This window comes from Grammomys surdaster, unplaced genomic scaffold (genome assembly GCF_004785775.1).
Source record: "Grammomys surdaster isolate TR1022 unplaced genomic scaffold, NIH_TR_1.0 349, whole genome shotgun sequence".
NCBI classification, from domain to species: Eukaryota; Metazoa; Chordata; class Mammalia; order Rodentia; family Muridae; genus Grammomys; species Grammomys surdaster.
This window is the reverse complement of record NW_021604768.1, coordinates 57506-85373: the sequence shown is the minus strand read 5'-3', so window position 1 is coordinate 85373 and position 27868 is coordinate 57506. Positions and strand designations below refer to the sequence as shown.

At 43.1% G+C, this 27868-nt stretch overlaps 1 protein-coding gene and 1 pseudogene across 2 annotated transcripts; one reads left to right on the top strand and one right to left on the bottom strand.

Moving 5' to 3' along the window:
• Positions 1-2053: 2053 nt before the first annotated feature.
• On the top strand, positions 2054-10819 carry LOC114630995 (acylcarnitine hydrolase-like). 2 transcript variants are annotated; one of them, XM_028779311.1, is made up of 3 exons: positions 2054-2202; positions 2812-3014; positions 10503-10819. In XM_028779311.1, the coding sequence occupies exons 1-3, from the start codon at positions 2158-2160 to the stop codon at positions 10615-10617; spliced, it is 363 nt and encodes a 120-aa protein (XP_028635144.1). In that variant the 5' UTR covers positions 2054-2157; the 3' UTR covers positions 10618-10819. The 2 variants fall into 2 exon arrangements, with proteins under 2 accessions (XP_028635144.1, XP_028635143.1); XM_028779310.1 differs by lacking the exon at positions 10503-10819 and adding an exon at positions 5701-6023.
• A 14333-nt stretch (positions 10820-25152) lies between these two features.
• LOC114630998 overlaps positions 25153-27868 on the bottom strand; it is a 6851-nt pseudogene continuing 4135 nt past the window's right edge.

Sequence of the window (27868 nt, the reverse complement as noted above, 5' to 3'; positions counted from 1 at the left end):
AGAGTTAGCCTGGGCCTGGTATGGGTTTTTCAACTTCAAATCCCACCCCCAGTGACAAACCTCCTTCAGTGTAGGAGGAACTAAGGTGGGAGGAGTAAGGTGAGGAAGAGGGAAAGGAAGAGGAGGGGCTAGAGAGACCAGAGATGTAGGAGGATGGAGAACCACACAGGTATAGAGAGCAGTCGTGGGTAACAACTATATTTAGTTTAGCTAATTGGGAAACAACTCTAATTGTATGGGCATACTGTTACTGAGCATTACTAAACATATAAAGCCTTTGATTAATCTTTAAGCATTAGAGTCTCATTTTTCTACCGGGCCCACATGGTTGGCAGGATTGTCTGGGCAATGCTCAGCCTTTCGAGACAGAATGGAAGATTGACAGAGCCATCTCCCATGCTGTCTCGTGGGTGGCAGGGCTGGTGTTTCTGGCTGGCTATTTCTAGCTGCGGTGCACACGTGGCCTCAGGGCCGAGGAACATGGCGGCTGAGCTTGGCAGAGCAACCACAGCTTAAATGGTTGGCCTGCGAAGCCCCACTTTTAAAATAATTACTGCAACACTTCGACAAGAGCACACCTCCTAATTCCTCTGAAACAGTCCACTGACATGAAAGCAAACCTTCAAATACATGAGTCTGTAGAGGCCATCCTCTTTCAATCCACTACACCAGCCGAGCTGAGAAAGTCTTGTATTAAGAGCAAACACCAGAAAGCCCTGGAAACTTGAAAATGCTGATTCCTTGACTCTGAGAAAGGAGCAACTGAAGATGACCTCACAGTCCTACAACCCATCAGTTCCTTTGCTCAAGGAACTGAGAGGAGAGAGAGGAGCAGTTAGTGAGGGCTGGGACAAAAAACTGGACAGGAGTGTATTACAATCACTCCACTAAAACAATAGCAAGCATTAATAGAGAAAGCCTTGGCTGTGTCATGATTGGAGGGACAGAAAAGCCTTAAGGATGTAGTTTTGCAGTGCTAGGTCCATAGATTATCAGGATCTGGAAATACAGAACGAAGGCAAATTCTCAGACTACAGGCTTTCTTGGAACCCTGTATCACATCCTCTGAGAGATCAGCTGGGCACTGTGGAAGCTCCTAATCCTGTAGTCTTTGGTGTGTTCTGCCAGAGTTCTTTGTGATTATTAAACTCCCAGTATAGACCTGTACCTTTGACTTTATCATAGACTCTGAGAGCTCAGACACTAAGAGCTCAGTGTTGGATGAACAGGACCCGATTAAATGTTTGTTAAGTGGAGCCCAGAAGATGGCACGGTGTGCAAAGGCACTTTCAAAAGATGGGAGACCTGAAGTGGGTCCCCCAAATCCACACAGTGGAAAGACTTGACTGGCGGAAGTTGCATTTCACACGTGTGCCATGGCATTCACACATCCATATAAACATCATGCACAATAAAGCAAGAAATGGGAAAAAATTAGTAGTGTTCAAGTGCAAGTGGATAAAGAACTATGAAAGCTGATTCCAGCAGGAGCTGGCTAAAAGAGGAAACACATACTACAGAGGTGGAGTGAATAAGGAATGTGACTTGCAAAGTGCCAGCATTGCAGTGATTCAGTGAAATAGCCAGGCCACATGTGGAGGGGTTCATGTAGAACCTAACCTAAGATCATTGTAATGGTCACATTCTGAGTGCTCTCTCTCTCCTCTCTCTCTCTCTCTCTCTCTCTCTCTCTCTCTCTCTCTCTCTCTCTCTTTCTCTGATATCTTGAATATATACCTACTTGAAGAAGCCCTCCAGGATTTCCCTGTTCTAGATTCTTGTCCCTGGACTCCAGGACAACACCAACATCTGGCCAGTGAGTACAAGGACAGTGATCATTGTTTAAATTGATTTAGGTTCAAATACAAGACTCCTGGTATTACAGATGGACTTCAGATGCCATGATATACCTTTCTAGGAGGCCAAAGAGCAGGAACAATGATTGCTTTGGCTTCTTGCTGGCCTGCTCTTCTTTGGCAATATGAACTTTGCCCCATCCTAGTGAATTTCCTGCCTACTTTATTTTAGGTCCAAATTCCTGCCTAGGCAAGTCTTGTATCTTTTGTTTCCTGTCCATGGCATACAGCTATCCTGGGGCAACACAGACTCAGATCTAAGAGCTGACCATGACACTGTACAAACTTCCTGGATGTCTGAATGCTGTGGCCTGTGGGGTCCTGCTTCTCATTCTGCATGTGCAAGGTGAGAGTCCTTCAATCAGCAATGAGGAATGGGGTCAGAGCTGCTCAGTTCCTCAGAGTCATCGGCTTACCTAGTGAGAAGGAAGCCACCAGGGTGGGAAAACCTGGTAAAGATGGCAGATAAAAGGGTGGGAAATGTGTGGCTCCCAACGCCTTCACCAAAGCTCGCAGAGTGAGCCCTGCATCTCATAGAGGGTCAGTGATGCCTAAGGATACCTCATACCAAAAAGCCACTCCAGTGTAAGAAGATCTAAGGAGCGCTGCACCTGCAGGTTAGAGGAAAGAGAGCAAAGGGGACATTTCCTTCCTCCATGTGTGACTGTAGCTGCTACAGACATTTGAGTGATAATGAAAATAATACATCTATGCTGCCAAGGGGCTCTGAGTATGTCTCCTTATCCAGAGACATGCCCTGTTGCCATTCAAAAGGAGTATGAGCAGTGTTTGTGGCTTGAGGGGTATAAAGAAATTCCTATCCCCACATCCTACACCTGAGCCTACACAGCCCAGATTCCCTTCCCCATGGACACTAGCAAAACCGAGGTGGGAATCAACTACATAGTGGCAACTGCCTGGGCAAAAATAACCATGATGTCATCTCCACCCACAGGCCAGGACTCAGCCAGCCCCATCAGGAATACACACATGGGCTGAGAGAGATGCAACCGTGTCCATGTTAAAGGCACTAACAGCTCTCCACACCTTTCTGGGAATTCCCTTTGCCATGCCTCCTGTAGGACCACTGTGCTTTGCATCTCCTGAGGACCCTGAACCATGGAGTGGTGTGAGAGATGGGACATCCCACCCTGCCATGTAAGTTCTGGGACCCAGATGATTTGAGGCCAGGGGTAAAAGCATGCTTTGAGCTCTGAGCCCAAATGAAATGCTTCCTTCTTCTCAACCCCATAGAAGTTTTCTGTCTATGATGTGCAGTGTGTTGTGCATTTTTAGATACATAACTGAGGCTTCTAATAGAACAACTTTGCCAGTCCCCTAGTCAAAGATCAGATAATGTGAAAAGTTATCTCTCAGTTTCACAGTGAGAAACAAATATAAACAGTTTTCAGACTCAGATTGTACCAAGTGGTCTCTGGCACCATAGGAGAAGTCTATGGACAAGGATTAGTATAAACGCATTAACCAGCAAGAGTCCAGAGTCGAGTATGATGTACTATAAGGCTCTCAGGAGGGCAGCAGCTACATGTCCTTCACATATATGTGGGAGGGAGAACCTCAGGCAGCATGACTATGTCTGGAACAAAATCTCAGGAGACAGCTTTGGTGAGATAGCTTGATTTAACAGGAGGGAACAAAGGGTAATTGAAGCACTGGAGAGTACATCATAGGCTGTGACATGGGTACATAAGGAGGAATTCCAGGTGCTGCAGGACATGACCTCATAAGGCCCCAGGGTAGGGGGGAGCAGTCCTACTTCTTCTAAACTCAGGAAGAAATTCCTGGGGTTTGAAGATACTTCAAACTACTCTTACTTTAGGCTGGCTGCCACAGTCCCACCCATCGCTGGCCCCACACTAAAAGAGTTCATAGAGAAGAGGACAGAATGAGGACAAGAGATTAAGCAAGCAAGGATAAAAGGGTCTAATTCTAGTGAACTCTGAAAGGAGATGGAGCATTGTGGGGTTCACAAGTCCATGGTTATGGGAGCATTTATCAAGTGGGTCCAACCAAAGATGACCTGGATTGATAAAGAGTCACATGCAGAGAATTTGTGATAAATAAGAAAAACAGACAAGTATGGAGATTTTGTGAATATTAGAATCAACTCAGGTATCAATATGTTCTGGGAAACTGAAGCTGGCTCCCTCAGCAGTCAACCTCACACAACATTCCTCACAAAGGGTACTACATAACTTTGTGCATATTTTTAGATCTATTTAACTCTTGAATCTTGTGGGGTAGAGTCTTGGTCCAGAACTGCAGCCTTCTGGCCTTCAGGGTTCGGCCCACAGCAGCCTGGGTGTTCAGCTGTAGATACTGCTCATTTTGGTTCAGCATGGGCCAGTAAGGTACCAATAATGCTGGAGACAGGGTGAAAATCCTCAGATGCAAACAAGTCTTTGGGATGCCTGGATAGGAACTCTCCATACACCACAGGAGGGATCAGAAAGAAGACCTGTAAAGCATTATAAGTCAATGCTGAAGGTTAATGATATAAATATCCTGATATCCACTGAGTCAGCTCCACCTTTTTCTCATTTCTCACAAGTTTCAGGGTGATCTGCTCACCCTGGAGGAGAATCTACACTTGGACTAGCCAATCTTGATATTCATTTTGCACACAGAACTGAAAGAACACAAAGTGATAAAGATGGGGTATATGGTTCAGAACCTCACATCATGTAGACCAGGTTGTGCCAGATACACAATTCTCCCTACCTTGTTAGTATCCAGAATCTCTGCTTCACTCTTGCCTCTCAGACAGTGCACAAGAGCCTCTGAGTCCATGGCCTCACACTCAGAGAACTTGACCACCATCTGCAAAAGGAACAAGAATGAAGAAGAGTTCTCAATTCCAAGTTGATGCAGTTGTGCCTAATTCTGACACTATAGTGTGTGTGGCATGGATTGGAAAAAATATATAATGTTCCCATTGTCCTATTGCTCAAAAGTGACAGCCAGGAAGCAGGACTCTTTCTACCTGCATACCTGTTCTTTTTGTTTAGAGTAGCTTTGTTTTCTCCATCGAACTTTTCTAATTTATATATGAGGGAAGGAGTAAGTCTGTCAAGGTTTGTACATGAAGATTACAGGACAAAATATCAGTCTCCCTGCCCCTTTATTTAATAGGGTGTCTTTTCTTTTTCGCTACCTAGACTACCTAAGCTGGTCTGTGAACATCCAGAGACTCTCTAGTCTCTGGCTACCACCTGACCAGCCTGTCCTCAGGCGTGCACGCCCAGCACTTTTAAACATCAATGAAGTAGCTTCCAAGCACACGCTGACTTACTTTGCCAAGGATTAAAGCATCAAGGACTAGTTTTCTGGTCAGATAACATAGTCACTCAGTATGAAGTAGAGGTGAGTAGGTGCTAAATCCTGAGTTCCTCTGAAATTATTGGAAAGAGACTGTTTTCCATGGTCCTTGATTTCCCCAATGAATCCACACCAGAGTATCAGAATATAAAGGCTTAGGCAGCAAGGTTGAGAGCACTTACAGTATAGACCATCTCAGAGGTGTTGGAGATAAGGTAAGGCAGCAGTGCAACTCCACTCTCCATGATGGCTCCATGGAAGAGCCCTTGGGACATGGGGGACAAAACATGTGAAGACACACCTGTGCCACCTGAAGACTCGCCAAAAATAGTGACACAGATAGGGTTGCCACCAAAGTGGGCAAGGTTCTGCTGGACCCAGCGTAGGGTAACTACTTGGTCCAGGTGTCCCCAGTTGCCTCTTGCATGCTGGTCTCCAGTGCTGAGAATTGGAAGGGTTATGGATCAAAGAGATGCCTAGGTTGTGATCAGCAACCATTGCCCAGCCCAGCAACAAACTCATCTGAAGAAGCCCAAGACACCCAGACAATACTGGATAATGACCACAACCACATCTTCAGTAGCTGCCTGTGTGGACCCATCATACATGGAAGCCATGCCTGCAATCAGTCCACCACCGTGGATCCATACCATCACCTGGAGAAGTCAAGAGAGGTACCAGGAAACTCCTAGCTTGTCCAAGCTCTCTGGTCTGTTTACTAGAATACCCACTGCTGTGATTCTGTGCAGCTACAGAAATACATAAAACTCCTAAGGATTTCAGGTCCTTGGCCAGAGCCAGGGGCCTCTAGTAGCTACTAGTGCCCATTCCCACCATGTGTTGCACTTTGAATTAATGCCTCTCTGTATAGAGTGATGTCATCATTTCTTGGGGTCTTTACAGTGGAATAAAGAGATGGGTCTCCATGGATATCTCTCCAGATTAAAAATGGAAAGGATGATCAACTCTCATTGTCACAACAGATAATCCAAAAGTATACGTTTGGGTGACCTCAGTGTTGAGGTTTTGAGCCCTTACGTGGTTTGTCAGAGCACAAGTTGTAGAATGAGTTCTGGTTGTATCAAAGAGCTGGAAGTTTGATGGCTTAGTGCTCCAGTGCTCTGAGTCCCATACCCAGGTTTCAGCTGCATCGTGTAGCTGAGATGGCCTTTGACCCCAGTAATCTAAGACTTTCATCAGGGTCCACCCTGCAATGGGACTCAGGTTTGTCCCTTCTTATCATTTTGACAGAAATACCCTCTCCCCAAGCTGGACATGGCCTGATACTCACTGGTAGGTTAGAGCCCTCCTGGATGTGGGCTGGTGTGTATACATTGAGGTACAGGCAGTCCTCAGACATAGAGAAGGGAAACAGGTTGAGTTTCATCTTCTTCAGTCCCTCTGGATACAGTAGTTCAAGATTTTGCAGACACCTGACGAAAAGAGCAGACAGATACTCCAAGACACAGATGGTGATCAAAACCCAATGAGAGTGTGGAGATATTCTCTCAGCCACGGGGCCTGTGAAAACTGTCTTGGAGACAGAGTTTTAGGGAGGCCACGAGTCGTATGGAGCCTGGGTTTTATCTTTCTGAGTCTGGGATAGAGAAACATCTAGGTGTCCATATGGAAATGATTGGCTGTCTGTAGTGACATTCCTGGGATTGTATAAGAACAGAAAATCAAGCTAAGCATTAGCAGGCACGCAGGCATTCTCTAGTCTCTGTTCCTGGGCATGGCTGTGATGTGAGCAGCTCCTGTAGTTTTGATTCACTGTGTTTACTCAAAGGATGGATTGTAATCTGGACCATCTAATAGTACCTTTCTTCCCTAAGATGCTTTTGTCAGTGTTTTATTACAGCAGCAGAAAACAATCTAAGATCCCCATATTGGAGTGTTGGACTCACTCAGGTACTAGAGGATTCAGTGGGCAAAGCTGCCCTAAGGGGTAGTGAGTGGTCCTTCATCACATGCACAGACTCTCGGGCAGCTTCTCTTGCCTGCAGTGTCTCCAGAGGGAATTAATTACATACACTTGTTCCCTGGTCAATGGCACATGACCCTATAGATTGTCACAGTGACCGTGAAGGTGAAGTTAGCAAGTATTGATCACTGTTGCATTCCTCAGAGACCTGAAGTGTATTCTCTTGGATTCAGGGATGACCAGTGCCTAATAGGTCACATTAACTCATGCCTGGAGATCCCTCCTACTGAGGCAGAGGACACTGGACTTAATTTGAATCAGAGAACAATTTTATCTTTGTTCTTCTCAATGGTGCCTGCAGTTCAATAGCATCCTAGGTAGAGTGGGCTGACCTTGGAGACCGCAACTAATGCCTATGGCAGGAGTGTGTACCAACACGGAGGCACCTGGCACATAAACTCTGAGCAGCACGTCTGCATCTCCCCTGCTGGATATGCTGGAAGGTTTTTGTGAGACACAGCAGAATGAGAGTGCTTCCAGACCTTGCCACCATGGGGTTGTGTGCCAGGAGGGAATCAATAGCTCTTCCTGCTTCTGTGCATGTGGATATCAAGGCAGGCATTGTGACTTGAACGTACATAAATGTGTTTCTTATCACTGCATGAATGGTGCTGTATACCTCAATATATAGAAAGATACATGTGTCTGTCCCCAAGAGTACTCTGGTATAAATTGAGTTGGAAATTCATGACTGTGGATCCCAGCCATGTCTACACTGTGCCCCATGTCAAGATGCTCTTGGGGCTTACTTCTGTGACTGTGCACATGGATTCCTGGGAGATCACTGTGAACTCAACTTTGATGAATGTGCCACTCAGCCATATCTCCATGGAGGTCTATGTGTGGATAGTAGAAACAACAAACAGTGTCTGCAGAGGTAGTGGATTCACAGGGACACACTGTGAGACTTTGATGCCTCTGTGTTGGTCAAAGACTTGTCACAATGAAACAACATGTGAAGACACTGTTGACATCTATAGTTGTCACTGCTGGCCTAGATACACAGATGTCCTTTTTGAGACAGACATAAATGAATCTAGTAGCAATCCCTGCCAACCAATTTAGGGAGTAATGATCTGGGCTGTTCTCAGAAGATCTATTCAGACACACTGCAGGCCTGCCTTCCTCCAATTACCTTAGAGCTTCAGACTACGTTTGTTTCTGTCAGCTTAGATTCACAGACAGGAATCTAACGTAACTGTCCTCTGAGAGTCTTCACCCAGCAGCTGACCAAAACAGATGCAAAGACCCACAGCCAAACATTAGATGGAGCTTGGGAAGTCTTGTGGAAGAGTTGGGGGAAGAATTGAGGAACCCAGAGGGGATGGGGACTCCACAAGAAGACCAACAATACAAACTAACCTGGATTCATGGAGACTATTAGACACTGAGCTACCAACCAAAGAGCACAGAGGGGCTGGACCTAGGCCCCCTGCACATGTGTAGCAGATGTGCACCTTGGTCTTCATGTGGGTCCCCAGCAATGAAAGCAGGGGCTTACCCTGATTTCATTGCCTGCATCTGGATCCTACTCCCCTAACTGAGCCAGCTTGTCTGGCCTCAATGAGAGAGGATATACATAGTCCTGCAGTGACATGAGGTGCCAGGGTGCACTGCTTTACTGTAAGGGACCTCCCCCTTTTTATAGGTGAAGGGGAGGGGGATAAAGCGAGGCTATATAAGGGAGGGTTTGGAGGAGAGAGGGAACTGGGATTAAGAGGTAATGTTAATAAATAAATTAATTGAAAAATAGTACATGCATCTATATCTCTGTGAGTGCCAAACTCTGCCAAGCTCTGACCTAGAAGCCTGGCCCAGTTGTTCTACTCAGCCTTAGCTCATCACCAGAAAAATGCATGGGGCACTCATCCTTAAAGAGAGAAACCTGCTGTGTAGCTGAGATGGATGAGACACTTTAGGATGGGCCAGAGCTTAGAGTACAGTCTCCCCAGTATCTGAAACCCTCTGGGTCCCAGAACGTACATGGCTGGTTGTGAGGTTCCATCTCTCACTCCATTCTATGGCTCAGGGTCCTTAGGAGGTGCAAAGTGCAGAGGTCCTACAGGAGGCTTGGCAAAGGGAATTCCCAGAAAGGTGTGGACACCAGCTTTAGTGACCTTCACATGGACGAGCCTGCCTCGGACCTGGCTAGTGTGTGTGTTTCTGATGGGGCTGGCCTCTAGTGAGTCCTGACCTGGTGGAGAGATGCCATCTCGGTAAGTTTTCTGTAATTAGCTGCCAGCAGATTGTGAGATTCTCATCTCATTGTTATCAGAGCACAGGAGAAGGAAACCCAGCTCCCCCTCCCCCAGTTCACCTATGGGGTATAAATGTGAAAGTTACCCTAACCCTTAGGCCCAGGAACCCTTCCTATTACCCCTTTGAAGGGTACCAGAATATTTATCTGGTCAAAGAGGTCACAGACTCAGAGCGATTTGGCCACATGAAATCAGGATGATTGACACAGTTATCCAAAGTTCAGTAGTAGCTGCAGTCTTAGCCAAACACTGAGGAGGGAAAAATACCTCCACATTTTTCCTTGAATTGTCTTTTATTGTCTCCAGAGCTCCTAATACTAAACTGTCTCTTCAATATAGAGGAATCGAACATGTCTCTGACCCTCTAGGTGCTAGTGGGTCCAGGAAATGTGTGTGCTTTTGTCGGGAATTGGTTGGAACTTTTCTCATACTTTTATCTATTGTACCAGTCAGCAACCTGTGAGTCATGACCATTGGGAAACACATATTTCTGATCCTCTTAGGAGCTGAGAAACCACTCAAGAGCAACATTAAATTAGGAAGTTGTAACAAAAATAAATATATGTCTGGGTGGTTCTAATACCATCAGAAACATGGGATTTCAATGGTCGTGACCCACAGGTTGAGAATCACTATGCATCATTTCCATCATCGACTGCCCTCCATGCCTTCCCTCCCACAAGCTCAGCTCTGACCCGCAGAACTTGGCAGCTTCAACTTCAGTCATTCCCCATTGCTAGTGTATTGAGCCTCACCCTGCGCATGGACGAGAAGCAGGAGCCCAAAGAACACAGCATTCAGCCAGCTATGCAGTTGGTTCCGTGGCATGGTTGGCTCTCAGGCCTGAGTCTGTACTGCTAGGAGGAACACGTTCCACAAACAGGAAGCAAAATGTGTAAATCTTACTCAGGCAGGAATTTAAACCAAAATATGTAGGTGTGGAACCTGTGGTTGATCAAAGTTCTTATTGTAGGAAAAGTGAATAGGGGAAAATGATAGGAGCCAATGGCCAGGAATCAGGGTAAAGTCACCTGTGCTGTTTCTGTTCTATCTTTGACCTTCTAGAAAAGCAAAGCATGAATTCTGGAGCTCATCTGGGATACCGGGACCCTGTCCACTCACCTGGGCAGAGAGCTGTAACAAGAGAAGCCAGATGGCTTCTATGAGAAGGTTACAGTAGGATGTCACAGGAGAGATGGGCAAATGCAGGAGCTTTGGGTGTGACCTGCATTCTTAAAACACATGTGCTTTGAAGACTCAGTTTACTGAGGCTGCTTCCAGGGTCCCTAGTTCCTACAATCATCTTAGGATCTGCATGGACCCTCTCCCTGTTAGATCACATTTGTTTCAATAAAACACACTGAAATTCTGCTGCTTTTAGAGTCCACAGCCCCTGTTCTCTCCACTGTTGTGATGGGTCTCCTCTAGTGGCCAGCCTCTGCCAAGGTCAGCTTCACAGTCACACATCCATTTAGTAAATAATATTGTTTGCCTTTATTTTGCTCATGGACATTTGTGTGTGCATGTGTGTGTGCTCCCAGGCTGTTTGTGGTTCCTATATGGAGGTGAAAGAATCATTTGTGGTAAGTCCTTCCACCTTGTCAATCTTGGGGTGGGGGGAACTTAGGTCATCAGAATTGGAACGTATCACACCCTGATCAATCTTACTCTTATCCACATGACCAGTATTTAATGGGGCCTTAATAGCTCCAACACTGGGGTCAATCTATGATAAAACTGATATACAAATCTAAAAATAGAAGTTCCAGAATTACAAAGAACCCAGACAGTAGGTATGAAAGACTGAAGAATCAGGAGCCCATACCCAGTCCAGCCTGACTTCATGGAGGAAGTGTTGTGTCAGACAGCCTTTAGGGCCACTGCAAATTGACCTTGACCCCTAATTATAATTGCATCACAATTATCCAAATAATAATCCAGAGCCTGCAGTAGGGCACTAAAGAACTTCTTCTTTGTGTCTCTCTGGCTGCTTCCTTGGCATAACCCAGGGCAGTTTTTCCTTGTTTCTCTAATCAAGAGGGGCCCTTTGATTTAACTTCACCCCTCCAATGCACTCTTGTCCTGTCTGTGGTCCTAGCCTTTCTTGGAAGCTGTCTCATTACACAAAGTTCCCTGACCAAAGAATTGTTACACCATGAGGGCTAAGAAGTTCCAATTTCCTCCAATCTTGGGATGAAGTAACCAATGGGTCCTAAGCATTCCTGTGCTTTGTAATCCTAGACATTTCTGTAGCTCAGCTCAGGAAATCCTCATGTGCTCTGCTACTCACTGCACCATCACTCAGAGGCCCCATGTTGATGATGGCCACAGTGAAAATATAAAATGAAGAAGAAGACACTCAGGTTCTGCTCTCTGGAAGGAAGGATTGAATATCGAGATCATGAGAGATAGAGAAAGAGATGTAAGAGACAGAGAGAGGAGACACAGACACACACTCCTATACACACACAAACACTGAGAGCGCACAAAATGATAGTCATTATAGATGACACTTTGACACTTTCTTTAAAAGTTAAACTTATTTATTATCCCGTGACTGATTAATTCATCTTCAGATCTTTAGTTCAAGGAATTGAAGAGAACAATCAGAAAGACTCATACTTTAAAAGGTTCATAAGAGCTCCATTAAAAGCAGTCACAATCAGGTCAGCTAGATTTGTATCAACTGGGGAGTGGCTTAAATGTGTTGTGTGCATATGTGGAATGATACTGTTAACAAATGACACACTTGCCTCTCAAAGAGGTTTTATTTAGTAATAGGACCAATCACAAAGAATTCCTTTACCATCATAAGACAGATGGGGCTCTGATGTTTTCAAATTATAATGTAGCTTTCAAACTATAGCATCTGAAAGTGGTTGCTCTGGAACAGAGACCATGCAAAGATTGACATCGAGAATAATAGTGAAAGAAGTAGTTTGATACTTAAGTGTAGATGGTTAGATATTCCACATTTTTATGCAAAATTTACCCATATATGCTGGTAAGTGAGCAAATTTGGTTGCATTGAAACAAGAAAGATTTTAAAATATAATACAGATACTGAAATTCTTAAGGCCATTTGGTGAAGCATCTGTATATCAGCAGAAATGGGGACCTCACAGATGCCTGTGTGTAGCAGGAGCCCAATACTGCATTGAGGCTCTAGTACAATTATCAGTATCAACCCTCTTGCACTCAAAGAAAAGGTCTTCTCTGCCCAGCTACTGAACCAAGGCTAAAGGATAGTTCCATCTCTCGCTGGTATTTCAAATGTGCAGTATAAGAATCACCTCATCTATACGGTGTGCTATAAATATAGTGTCTCCCCAAACATTCTCTGTGCTTCCAGGCTCTGTGTAGGCAGATGTTTTGTCTCTTCTTAGCTCCTTCTTTGGAGGAATAGCTGTCTATGGAACTGAACGCTTCCCTCTTCTAAGCTCAATGACATAAATGTAGCTCCTTTATGTGATCTGCTCAGCCTGGTTTGGGATTAAGAATCCCAGGCTGTTATGTAACATGACTCGAGGGAAGGTCCCAAGTGCTCTGTCACCCACTGCACTATCATCCAAAGGCCATTCATCGTGGATGGTGGAGATCTTATTAAACATGTAGAATGGGAAAGACTCTCAAATTCTGTGTATCACGGAAGGGGTGAATATAAAATCTTTCATTTGTAAGCAAGAAGGGAGAGAGCTACTAAAGACTGTAGAATCATCTTCAAGGAAATACCACTATTACAGGAGCACATAATCAGTACTGGAAAAGACATGGAGCTACTGGTGTTCTCACACGTGATGTCTGGAGGAGATGAGAAATGGTGTAGTCACTTTGAAAGTCAGGTTGACATTTTCTTCAAAAGTTAAGCACATACCTGTGCTGGGACTCAACAAATCTATTATTGTTGATACAGCCTACTTGAATTATCAAGTGTCTGTTCATACCTTTTCCTGTCTGCATCTGAACTTGCCCTTTGCCTCTATGGTATCTATTATCAAATCAAGTCAAGCCTACACTCTGTCATGAGGATAATAAGAGTAGTGTCCAGAGTATAGTGGACCTGGGGCATAGCCAGCAGTGGTGAGTTGCATGCACATAGTCCCCTGATCACCATTGTCTGCCTCTGAGCTTGCCCTCCATCTGGAGGTGACTTGAGGTATTCCAAGAGTGTCCTGCTCCATGTGGAGGCCTGTCAGACCTCAAAAACAACCATCTTAGAATCCTGCCCCACCAATTCTTCCCGGTCTAGTCTTTCTGGGGCATAATCAGCAGAGCTCAGTTGCTCACAGGTGGTCATCTGACCTGTATTGTCTAGTACTCCATTCTCCATCCTAAGTAGACTTGGGGACACCAAGAGTTTCCTGCTTCACCATGAAGGTGTGTGGTGGCCCCAAGCACAACTAGCTTGGCACTGCCTCACTAAATCCTTGCCAGTTGGCCCACCTGAGGCACAGTCTGCAGGGTCATGTCCTCTGACCTCCATTGCCTGGCCCATGACCCTCTCTGCCTTCTTAAGGACTCCTGCTGGCATCAGGATCATCCAGTCAATACCAGGGAAAATCAGATGGCCAAAGGATAACACAAGAACACAATTAACAAGAGCCAGGGAAATATAGCACCACCAAAGCCCAGGTATCCTGCTACAGCAAGCCCTGAATATCCTAACGAAACTGAGGCACAAGGAGATCATCTTAAATCCAATCTTATAAAGATGATACAGCCCTTTAAAGTGGAAGTGAATAAATTCCTTAAAGAAATACAGGAAAAAACACTCAAAAAGGTAGAGCCCTTTAAAGAGGAAAAAGATAAATATAAAGAAATACATGAAAATACAATAAAATAGGTGAATTAAAACTGTCCAAGAACAGAAAATGGACATGTAACTAATAAACTGAGACAATGCTAGAGATGGAAAGCCTAGGAAAGAGAGCATGAACTACAGGCACAAACATCACCATCAGAATACAAGATCTGGAATAGAGAATCACTGAAATAGAAGATATGATGGAGGAAATTGGTACATCAGTCTAGAAGAATTAAAAATGTGTAAAAATTCATGACACAAAACATTCAGGAAATTTTGGATATGATGAAACAATCAAACCTAAGATTCCCAGTTCAAAGACCCAGAAAACATCCTCAACAAAATAATAGAAGAAAATTTCCCTAACCTAAAGAAAGAGATGCCTATAAATGCACAAGAAGCTTTCAGAACTCCAATCATACTGGAGAAGAAAAGAAAATCCTTCTTCCATATAATAATCAGAATACTAAATGTACATAACAAAGAAAGAATATTAATAGCCGCAAGGGGAAAAGGCCAAGTAACATATAAATTAGACTTATCAGAATTACACCCAATTTCTCAACAGAGAAGTTCTAAAAGCTAGAAGGGTCAGGCAGATGTCTACAGATGGCAGCCCAGAGTACTATACCCAGCAAAATTTTCAATCACCGTAGATGGATAAACCAAGATATTCCATGCAAAACCAAATTTAAACAATATCTTTCAACTATCCTAGCCCTACAGAAGATACTAGAAAGAAAAATCCAACCAAATGAGGCTAATTGTACTCAAGAAAACACAATTTCACACCATTAAAATTAAAAAAGAAAAACAAACACACATAAACACACACACAACCACCACCACCATCAAAATATAAGGAATTAACGATCATTGGTCATTAATAACTTTCAACATCTATGGACTTAATTCCCTAAAAAAAAACACATGCTAATAGAATAGATGTGTAAACAGGATTTCTCATTCTACTGTATGCAAGAAAAATACCTCAGCATCTAACATACACATTACCTCAGAGAAAAGGGCTGAAAAATGGTTTTCCAAGCAAAGAGACCCAAGAAACAAGCTGGATTACCCATTCTAATACTTACTAAAATAGACTTTCAACCAAAATTAATCCAAAGAGATGGAAAAGAATTCTATGCTAATTAAAGTAAAAATTCAACAAGAGGACTTCTCAATTCTGAACTTCAATGCCCCAAATGCAAGGACACCCACATTTATAAAAGAAACATTACTAAGACTTCTATTACACATTGAACCCCACACATTGGTAATAGTGCTGCACTTCAATACCCCACTTTCACTGATGGACAGGCATTGGAGATAAAAACTAAACAGAGAAATGATGAGATTAACAGATGTTATGATTCAAATGGACCTAAAAGATATGTATAGGACATTTCACCCAAACACAAAAGAATATACCTTCTTCTCAACACTCACTGAACCTTCTCAAAAATTGATCATATAGTTAGTCAAAAACCAAACCTCAACAGATATAAGAAGATTGAAAACACCCTTTAAATCTTAACAGATAACCATAGATTAAAACTGAACAACAACAACAACAACAGAAACAACAGAAAGCCTACATGCTTAGGGAAATTTAACAACTCTCTACTAAATGATCACTGGGTCAAGAAAGAAATAGAGAAATAAATTAAAGAATTTTTAGAATTCAATGAAAATTAGAGCACAACATACCCAAACTTATGGGCCACAATGAAAGCAGTGCTAAGAAGAAAGTTTATAACACCAACTGCCTTCATTTAAAAATTGGAGAGTTCTCATATTAATGATTTAAAAGTACACCTGAAAAACCTAGGAAAAAATACCCCACACCCAATAGGAGTATATGTTAGGAATGTAAAGTCAGGGCTGATATCAATCAATTGGAAAGAATGAACAATAAAAAGAATCAATAACACCAAGAGATGTTTATTTGAGAAAAATCAACATGATAGATAAGCTCTTAGCCAAACTAACTAAAAGGCACAGAGACAGTACTCAAATTAAGAAAATCAGGAATGAAAATGGAGACATAACAACAGACACTGAGGAAATTCAAATAATCATTAGGACTTACTTCAAAATCCTATACTTTTACAAAATGGAAAATCTAAACTAAATGGATGATTTTCTAGACAGATACCAATCACCCAAGTTAACTTTTTAAAAAAATCCACCAGAAAACTTCTACATCTGAAAACACTTTGAGCAAAATAGATGCTACAAAAATGCTCACAAAAATTAGTCAACCTCTTATATACAAAGACAAGTGACTGATAAAGAAATCATTGAAATATCTTTCACAATAGCTGAAAATCATATAAAGTATCTTAAGCTAACTCAAGAAAAAAACTTCAAGTCACAGAAGAAAGAAATTGAAGGACATACTAGAAGATGCAAACATCTTCCATGCTCATGAATTGCTAAGATTAACATAGCAAAAATAATTCTATGAGAAGGAATCTATAAATTCAATGCAACCCCAACAATAATTTCAGTGCAATTATTCTCAGAACTTAAAGGACAATTTCCACCTTCATATAGAAACACACATGAATGTGTGAGCACACACACACACACACAAAACCCAAGTTAGATAAAACAATTTGGAATAATAAAAGAACTCCTGGAAGTATCGGCATTCCAGATTTCAAGTTGTATACAAAACTACAAATAATAATAACAACAACAACAATACAACAGCATGCTATTGGCACCAAATCAGACACATTTTTTATTGGTTATTTTATTTATTTTCATTTAAAATGTTATCCCACTTCCCAGTTTCTACTCTACAAACCCCCTATCCCACTCCTCTTCCTCCTGCTTTTATAAGGGTGCTCCCACACTCACACACTCCTACTTCACTGCCCTAGCATTCCCCTACACTGGGGCAAGGGCCTTCCCTCCCATTAATGCCCAACAAGGCCATCCTCTGCTACATATTTAGCTGGTGCCATAGGTCACTCCATGTGTACTCTTTGGTTGGTGGTTTAGTCCTTGGGAGCTCTGGGGGTGGGGGCAATCTTTCTGGTTGATATTGTTGTTCTTCCTATGGGGTTGTAAACTCTTTCAGCTCCTTCAGTTCTTTCCCTCACTCCTCCATTGGGATCCCAGTGCTCAGTTTGATGGTTGGCTGCAAGCATCTGTGTCTGTATTTGTCAGGCTCTGGCAGAGTCTCTCAGGAGACAACTATATCAGGCTCCTGTCAGAAAGCATTCCTTGGCATTAGCAATATTTTCTAGGTTTGATGGGAGCATGTGGGATGGTTCCCCAGGTGGGAATAAATGAAATTGAATTGAAGACCCAGACATAAGTTCACACACATATGGACACAGGATTTTTGACAAAGAGGCCAAAAGTACACACTGGGGAAAAAAAGACGTCTTCAAGAAATAGCTGATCAAGAGGATGGCTGTATGTAGACAAATCCAATTCAGTCCATATTTATCACCAAGCATAAAACTCAACTCCAAGTGGATCAAAGCCATCATCATCATCATCAAGAACAACAATAAAACCAGATACACTGAGTCTGATAGAAAAGAAAGTGGGGAAAACCCTTGAACTAATTGGCAAAGAAAAAGAGTTTTTGAACAGAACACCATCAGCACAGACAGTAAGATTAACATTTAATAAATGTGACCTCATGGAACTGAGAAGCTTCACATAGCAGAAGACACTGTTATTCAGACAGACAACATAATTCGATAAAATGTTTACCCATCACACATCCAGCAGGGGGGTTAATATCCAAAATATATAAAGACCTCAAGAAACTAAAGATCAAAGAAGCAAATAACTCAATTAAATATGGTATACAGATCTAAACAGAGAATTTACAATAGAGGAAATTGAAATGGCTGAGAAACACTTAAGAAATCTTCAACATCCTTAGCTATCAGGGAAATGCAAATCAGAAGTACTTTGAGGTTCCATCTCACACCTGTGACAATGGCTAAGATTGACAAAACAAGAGATAACTCATTCTGATGAGGATGTGGAGTAAGAGGCATACTCCTCCATTCCTGTTGGGAGTGAAACCCTGTACAGGCCTTGTTAAATCAGTGTGGTGATTCCTAGGGAAGATGGAAACCTATCTACATCAAGATCCAGCTATACTACTCTAAGGCACATACTCAAAGATGATTCATTCTGACACAGAGACATTGACTTGCTCAACCATGTCCATTGCTGCTCTATTCATAATAGCATGAAATTGGAATCAACCCAAATGTCCCTCAACAGATGACTGGATAAAGAAAAGTGGTACATTTGCACAATGGAGTATTACTCAGCTGTTTAAAAATATGGCATCAGGAAATTTGCAAGCAACTAGATGGAACTAGAATATATCATCCTGGGTGAAGTATCCAACCCGTATCCAGAAAGCCAGGTATTATATGTATTTACTTATATGTAGAAATTAGCTGTATAGTCAATGATAAGCAAACTACTATCCAGTGATCCACAGAGGACAGGAATAGAGAAGGAGACAAGTTGGAACAGAGAGATCTCATTAGGAAAGGACAATGTAATAGATCAGTATGGATGGAAGCAGAGAAGTAATTGGAGGTTAAAGAGATGAGGGTGATCAGGGGTGTTGGAGGAGGGAATACAGGGAGAGACAGACAAAAGTAAAGGATATTTTAAGGGTAGTATGGAAATCTAACACAGTAAAGACTTTCTAAAGTATGTACATATGCAATGGTGATCTTAATTAAATTGTCAAGTAATGGGGGAGACAGAGTATCAGCTGGCCGTCTTTTGTCACCAAATGAAGCTTCAAGTATCAAGATCAAGTTACATCTAACTCAATTGTAATTGGGTTGTTAGCCAGAAAAGTGCCATGGTAATCCTCAAACAAGCTGAGCTGTTTGCTCTTCACAAACTGACAGCAAAATCTCACTGCTTAAGGCAACACCTAAAGAACACAGAGAGGTCCAGCTGGTGCCTGCATAGTGCCCTCACTCCAACATTAACATCTTTGGTACAGAAAGGTACTCTCAAGTGGTATACAAATGTCAAAATAACCACAAACCCTGTGATCTACATGGTTTCCTTCTTTCAAGTTCTGTTAGGGCAACAGTGGCTCCTAGCTGTAAAAGTGACCAACCAATATGTGCTTTTCCTTAAGGTCCATTCCATGAGATGGAACCCATACTCAACACTGGTTGATGCCCAAGGACTTAGGGTAAAACAGAAATCTTCCTAGTCTAAAGAGAAAGTAGAGCGATTAAATGAGTTCTAATGATATTCTGCTGTACTCATAGACCAGTGCCTTGCTCAGCTATCATCAGGGAAATGTTCTTCTGTTGCAAATGGAAAAAAAATAGAGGAACACAAACTAGACATTACCCAGACAGTAAGAGACCTTGGGACACTCAACCCTAAATGAGATGTGTTCCTCATATCCCTCCCCTCAACGACCAAGGAACCCTGCAGAAGAGGAGGCAGAAAGACAAGACTCAAGGGGACAGATGATACCAAGAAAACAAGGCCCTCTAAATCAACACAAGCAAAGCAAACAACTCCAGAGGCTGGAGCAGCTGGCACAACTCTGCACTAAGTTATGTATTCTGGCTTAGTGTTTTTATTCAAACAAATCCTGAGTGTGTGGATGAGTGTGTCTCTAATTCTAGTACCTTCTCTTGTGTTTTTCTCTTTTGTTGGTTTGTCCTGTATAACATTGAGGTGGTAGTTTTTGTGGGGGGTTTTTGTCCTATTTTTGTTATATTTCAATATTATCTCTTAGAAGCCTGTTCTCTTCTAGTGAAAGACAAAACAGGCATGAATCCAGATGGAGATGAGGAGAGGAGGAACTGGGAGGAGTTGAAGGAGAGGAAATGGTAATTAGAGTATTTTATGTGAGAAAAAATGCATTTCTCATAAAAAAGTGTTTAAAGAAGAAGGAATAAGTATAAATAAAAAGAAAAGAAGAGTTAGAAGGTTGAAAATTGTTCCTCACAAAACAAAAACTTTCTATATGGGAGGAAGGAAAAAAATCCACAGATGAGTTGCAAATGGACACCATTACTACATAGTTAGATAGCCAGTGTTGGCAAAGACATGGAGTGACTGGTACTCTCACTCACGGCTGGAACAAATGCGAAGTGGTGTAGTTAATATGAACAACAGATTGGCATCTTCTTCAAAAGTTAGACACACTGTGTGCTTTGATTCAGCAAGTCTACTTTCAAGTTTCTAGTCCAAGGATGTGAAAGTATGTCACAGAAACTCATGATTGAAATGCTCATAACAGCTTGATTACAACTAGATTAAAAAATAAAACTCAGGCTGGCTAGTGGGTTGGCCCTGACAAAGATACTCAAGTGCCTGTGGTGCCTAGGTGCCTGGAAAAATGACTCCCAAGCCTCCACCCCAGCCACACCTGCCAGGGTGGCCCTTAGACAGACACTCAGGTCTAGCAGGCCTGGAACAGCAGGAAGAAAGACACTCGAGTACTCCTCTTCCTTTTCCATTTCTTCTTCCCCCTCCTCTTCCTCATTTGTCTTCTCCTCTTCCTCTTTTTCATTTATTTATACATTTATTTGCTCATTCGTTCATTCAGTTTAAATCCCAACATCCACCACCTCATCGCTGTCCCCTCGTCACAGCTCCTCCTTCAATCCCCCTTCCCTATCTCCTCTGAGAAGAGGGAGGCCTTTCCTGGGTATCACCTCACTCTGGCAGGTCAAGTATCTGCAGGAGTAGGTGAATCTTCTCCCACTGAGGCCAGACAAGGTGGCCCAGTTAGGGGAACAGGATCCAGAGGCAGGTAACTGGTTCACAGATAGCTCCCACTCCAGTAGTTGGGGGACCCACAAGAAGAACAAACTACACATCTGGTAAATACATGTGGGGAGCCTATGCCCAGCCCATGTATGTTCTTTGGCTGGTGGTTCAATCACTGGCAGTACCCAAGGGTCCAGTTTAATTAATTCTTTCGGTCTTCCTGTAATATCCCTGTCGTCTTTGGATTCCTGAGGCCTTTCCCCAACTTTTCTGCAAGATTCACCAAGCTCCAACTAATGTTGGCTGTGGGTCACTGTATCTGTTTGTATTGCCTGCATGTTAAACTTCTCAGAGGACAGTTATGGTAGACTACCAGCATAACACAGTATCATTAATAGTGTCAGGGATTGGTTCGTTCTTGCCCATAGGGTGGGTCTCAATAAGGGATAGTCATTTTGTTGGACATTCTTTCTGTCTCTGCTCCATCATTGTCCTTGCACATCTTTAAACAGGAACATTTTGGAAGGTTTTGTGGGTCACTGTCCTTATACCTCCATTGGGAGTCCTTCCTGGCAAAAGGAGACGGCCACTTCAAACACCATAACACTCACTGCAAGGAGTCTCAGTTAAAGTCACTCCCATGGGTCCTCCTCCACTCCCATGTCTCTGGCATGTCCTAGAGATGCCCCACCACCACCAAATTCCATTCTTCTCCCCTATTCTCCCTACACCTGATCACCCTTCAGCTAAGCTCCCCTCACCTTCCCTCTCCCACCTAGTTCTCTCGATCCATCCACCTCAATATCTGTTTTATTTCCTTTTCTGAGAAAGATCCAAGCATCTCCTCTGGGCACTCCTTGTTATTATGGCTTCTTTGGTTCTGTGGATTATAACATGATTATCCTGTCCTTTCTGGCTAATATCCACTTGTAAATGAGTATATACCATGCATGTCCTTTTAGTTCTGGATTACCTCTCTCAGGATGAAATTTTCTACTTCCATCCATTTGCTTGCAAAATTCATGATGTCTTTATTTTTAATAGCTGAGGAGTATTCCATTGTGTAAAAGAACCACATGTTCTTTACCTATTCTTCAGTTGAAGGACATCTGGGTTCCTTCTAGTTTCCAGCTATTACAAATAAAGCTGATTGAGCATAGTTGAACAAGTGTCCTTGTGGGATGGTCAAGGATCTTTTGGGTATACCCAGGAGTGGTATAGCAGGGTCTTGAGGTAGTAGTATCCCAATTTTCTGAGAAAAAGCCCAATTGATTTCGAGAGTGGTTGTACAAGTTTGCACTCCCACCAGCAGTGGAGGAGTGTTCCTCTTACTCCACATCCTAACCAGCATGTGCTCTCCCTTGAGATTTTGATCTTAGCCATTCTGATGGGTGTAACGTGGAATCTCAGAGTCATTTTGATTTGCATTTCCCTGATGATTAAGGATGTTGAACATTTCTTTAAGTGTTCCTCTGTTGAGAATTCTGTTTAGCTCTCTAACCCTTTTAAAATAGTATTATTTGGGTTGTTGGTGTATGATTTCTTGAGTTCTTTATATATTTTGGAAATTGAGTCTCTGTCAGATGTAGAGCTGGTGGAAATCTTTTCCCAGTCTATATGTAGGCCCCTATTTTCTAATCTTCCTCCTCCTCTTCCTCCTCCCCCTTCTCTTTCTTCATTTCTTGTCTTCCTTTTTCTATGCCTCTTTACTTTATAACTCACTAATTAAAATTAAATTTTTAGACTTTTTTTGTACTTTTTTTTTCAAGACAGTCTTTCTCTGTGTAGCCCTGGCCATCCAGGAACTCCTTCTGTAGAAGAGGCTGGCCCGGAACTCAGAAATATACCTGCTTTTGCTTCCCAAATGCTGGATTAAAGGTGTGCACAGTCACTCCCAGGACCCAATGGGGATGACATTAGCTGAATTGCCCAACATCAGAGAGATAAAACCTGAAGAGACCACTTCCAGTAGATAGACATGGCATCCTGTTGAGGGATAGGGCCACCCAGCCGTCTCAAAAATTTTAACCCAGAATTGTTCCTATCTAAAAGAAATCTAGGGACAAAAAATGGAGCAAAGTTTGAAGAAAAGGCCATCCAGAGACTGTCCCACCTTGGTATCCATCCCATGTGCAGATACCAAACCCCAACACTATTGTTGATGCCAAGATGTGCTGGCAGACAAGAACTATGCATGCCTTCCCTCTGAGAGGCTCTGCTAGCACCTGACTGAGACTGATGAAGATACTTACAGCCAACCATAGGACCAAGCCTTGGGACCCCTGTAGTAGAGTTAGAGGAAGGACTGAAAGTTCTGAAGGGGATTCCCCATAGGAAGAACAACAGTGTCAACTAACTAGACCCCTCAGAGGACCCAGAGACTAAGCCACCAATCAAAGAGCATACATGAACTGGTCTATGTCCCCAGCTACATATGTAGCAGAGGACTGCCTTGTATGGCCTCAGTGGGAGGGGTTATGCTTGGTCCTTTGGAGGCTTGATGCCCCAGAAAAGGGGGATGCTAAAGGGGAGAAGCAGGAGTGGGTAGGTGGATGTGGGGAAGCATACTTTTACAAGCAAGGGAGAGGGGAAAATGGGATGGGGGTTCATGGAGGGGGAACCAGGAAAGGGGACTTTTGAAATTTAAATTAATATAATAATTAATCATTTAAAATGTAGTGTGCTGAGTTGCCACCTATGAGTCATTTTTTGTACTTTTTATGTGAAGACAGACCACAACTAAATTTTCCAGTTTTGCTTGGAGTTACTCTATATCTCAAACAGGTCTTACCTTGTGATCCCTAGCCTCTTAGCTCCCTGAGGAGCTAGCACTGAAAGTCTACTTTGTCTGATCTGGCTTTATTTTATTTTTTATGGTGCCCAGGGCTTTGTAAATACATGGACAACTGTTTACCACTGCTATATCCCTAGCCTAACAACTGCTTTAAATGTTTAACATGTGTCTCATGACTTAGCAGTTCTGCTCTAGGTTGTAAATTCAAATTTTTAATACATGTAATCACCAGACATCATGTGTGAAAATGTCCGTGTAACTTATTAAAATCCAAACCTGGGATGGATGGACCTATAAATCTATAATCCAACCACTCAGGAAGGCAAGACAGTGAGATCATGTGTTCAAGCTCCTCCTGGACTATATAGAAACCATGTCTCCAGAAAGAAGAACTAGTTACCAAGGGCAACAGTTTTCATAGTCTGCTAAGTAGATAAAGTATGTTGTGTGCACACTTGGATGGCATTCCACAATAAAAGGAAACAAAAACATTATGTGACCTAACCAGTCACAAAACATTCTATTTATATTGGATTTGAGACAAGTCTCAGGTTAGTAAGATAAAGTAATGTCATGTTTACTCTGAAGCAGCATTTAAGATACTGAATGGCAGGATAGGGGGCTGAGGGAAGCATAGATCTTACTCATGGCTTGTCAACCCTATACATAAAATAGAATAATAATTCAATTGCATGTAAACAATCCACACTGGTCTGAGTGTGTAGTTCATGGGTGGAACCATTGCCTAACGGGCACAAGTCCTAAGATCAATCCCTAACACCATAAAAACAATCCACACCCAAGCTATCACAAATGAGATAATAATTAAAAGTCTAGAGCATATTCTAAATGTCTCTTAAAGCTGATGAGCAGAGGCATGCTGGTAGTAGCAATTTCCATCAGTGCTGTGCATATAGAATGGAAGCATCCTAAGTGGTCAGTCTCAGTGCGAGGAAGGTCTTCCCTGACCCCAGCTCAAGTCAGCAAGGACTTAATATTATCCAATGGCCTTGTTTGCACATTCTACCAGGAGAGGGCACAAGATGGAATCCTTGAGACTGATTTCCCAGAGAACTGTTTCTCACCATACAGCAAATCTGTGGGCATCTTGACTCTGAATTTCACAATCTATAAGACTGTACATTTGTTGTTGTAAGTGACTGAAGGAAGGAAGGAAGAAAGGAAGGAAGGAAGGAAGGAAGGCAGGAAGGAAGGGAGGAAGGAAGGAAGGGAGAGAGGAAGAAAGGAAAGGAGGAGAGGAGGGAAGGCGGGAGGGAGGGAGGGAGGGAAGTAGGAAGGAGGAAAGGATGGAAGGAAAGAGTAGCCTAGTCCAGTAAAGGGTTAAAGAAGATGTGGTACTTTGGGGCTCGTACAACCACACTGTTATGAGAGCTTTTATTGACTCTAATTAAAGTTTGTCCAGAATGATAATGAATAACATACAGAGTGGTTTTCATACATGTTTGAAAGAGCAAATGCCAAGGTCAGAAATACTTACATTCTTGTTGGAACAAATGATTATAAATCAATGGACTTTGTAACTGCAGAATTACCCCATCTCCTTTCAACCTCACACACCTTTCCTGACACAGGATGCTATAGCTCTGCATGCTTGTCCTGAGAACCCTTAAGCTGCTGGATCTTCTGGGGCAGAGTCTTGGTCCAGAACCGCAGCCTTCTATCCTTCAGGGCTTGGCCCACAGCAGGCTGGGTGTTCAGCTGCAGATACTGCTCATCATGGTCCATCACAGGCCAGTAGGGTAGACCCTCGCTGTTGGGGTTCCTGTGGATATGCCAGCCAGCAAAGAAGAGTGAAGGTCTCTCACTCAAAGCCCGATCCCCTATTTGGTCAGAGCAGTGGATGAGCACACCAAGGGCCTCAGGGGACAGATGGACTAGTGTAATGATACAGATACAAGTGTCACCACCAGTGTCTACTGCATGTGCAGCAAGGGCAGCTGGCTAGTTTTGTGTCTCTCTCTCTCAGATGCAAAATCTAAATAACATTAGCACAAGATGTGACTCACCCACCCAGTCTCTGTGGGATGAACAGTAACTGAAAGCCAGAAGGTATCTGCCTGAGTGTGCCCTGGGCTGAAGACTATCATGTAATTAAGGACACATGCATACTAATGGGGCACACATTAGACCCGACTGTAAGGACGTTGAGAATATGAAGAATTCTCACCCATTTCTTGCAAAGTTGGCCCAGTACTTCACCATCCTCCTGCTCAGCAGCTTCTCCTCCTCAGTGAGGTCAGCTGCAGACAGAAGGAGAACAAGAGTCCAAGTCTTAGCCTCCTCATGGAGGTGCCAACTCATGCTCTCCTACAGCAACCACAGCCCAAGGGCAAACCCTAGACCTGGTTTATACCCTCTCTCCTCCCACACAGAATACAGGATTGATCAAAAGCACTACTTGACGTTTCTCAGGTTCATTTCTACAGTGGTGTGCTCTCATTCCTTCTAGTGCAAGCCAAAGTAGGGAGGGTTTATATCCTGAATTAGGATATTGTAGGGGGAGGAGTCTGGGAATTTTTTTTAAAGCTCGGATATGGGGAACACTTCTCCTGTCCTCTCCCAAATTCTCAGTTTCCCCAACTAGACAGAGAGCTCAATAATCCTTCAGGAAATCATTTGATGCTCCATTTAGCTCTAGAAAAACATGAAAGACTCACAATTCATGCCAAAGTAAAACAGAATGTCATCCCCATGGTCTGCTTTCACATGAGATGGCCTGGCATGCTTGATGAAGCTGGGCAGATGCTGGAACTCATAGAAGTACACAGGAGCATGGGCACCTGGAAGAGAGGACACATGTTGACATAATTTCTCATATGGAACTTATCTGCCTAACCTTTGGTGACAAGAAACCTTGCTCTACAGTTATCTGGAATCACAGTTGAGTGGTGAGATCCAGACTGCAGCACTGGACATGAGAAACCTTTGTTAAACAGAGACCCTGGCATTCCCAGGTGAGTAAATGATAAGACACTGAGGGTAACTAACATGTTTCCTCTTGTAGACCTGGATAGGATGCCACCCTTTACACTAGACATAAAGATTTAGTGGGGGAAAGTTGCCTGCCGTAAGAGAGCTGATCAAGACATAGGCCTGGACTGGACACTGCAGAGCTCACCTGGGTCCCACAGATCTGAGCACTCCCTTAGTTGCTCTAGTCCCAGATGTACTCACGCTGGAAATGTGCCACTTGGAGAGCAGGAATCACAAACATGAAGTCCCCCATCATCTCTCTGAACTGTGCTTGGAGGATCTCTGGGTCCTCTGTGTCCCCCATGTACTCTTCCATTAACAAGTCACTACATTCCAGAGGCAGCATCTATACCAGAAGAAATCCGGAAGAATGATGACAGGGGGCAGCAGCCTCTAAGTAAGGAATGTGGCCAGCAATAAAACGGAGTGTGGGGGGAAAAGTAGAAGTTTTTCATTGATTCCCCACAGAAACACACACACACACTCAAACACACACACATACTCACACACACGCCCATGCACAGGCACATGCACATGCACACACATACACACACACTCTCACACACTTTATTTTTGGGCATGTCATCTGGAAAAAATACACAGGAACCTTCTCTATCAGGACAGGAGCCAGTGTTGCTCTCACCATCTTTGCTGCTGTGCTCTTCAGAACAGCTGGCAGGGTCTTTCTGGTTATCTTCTCTATGGTATGGTCAAGGCCAGTGGACTGGGAGGCAGAGGATAGTCTTAAGTATTGGATGGTTTGGAACTACATCAAAGTATCTCTAAGTTCACACCACCCACCATTTGAGTTTATGTTCTCAGGGGCTTAGAACTACGTCTCACCTTGGGGACTACCCAGCCATATTCATCTGAGGTAATACCAATGATGCTAGGGACAGGATGAAAATCCTTAGAGGCCAACAGCTCCTGAGGATGCTTGGGTAGGAACTTCCCATCGACCACTCCAGGAATCACCTTGAAGACCTACACAGCATTGATGGGCAGTGCTGAAGATCAATCATATAAATATTCTAATGCCCATGAGTATCCACAGCAATTCCCTATATCCTATCTCATCCCAGGGTTCTA

What these genes read in the sequence shown, in the direction of transcription:
- LOC114630995 (XM_028779310.1), top strand. Translation starts at nt 2,158, where the DNA reads ATGCTGTGGCCTGTGGGGTCCTGCTTCTCATTCTGCATGTGCAAG. An exon ending in TCTCATTCTGCATGTGCAAG is followed by an intron (nt 2,203 to 2,811) that starts GTGAGAGTCCTT and finishes CTCCACCCACAG; the next exon opens with GCCAGGACTCAGCCAGCCCC. An exon ending in GGGACATCCCACCCTGCCAT is followed by an intron (nt 3,015 to 5,700) that starts GTAAGTTCTGGG and finishes ACCATTGCCCAG; the next exon opens with CCCAGCAACAAACTCATCTG.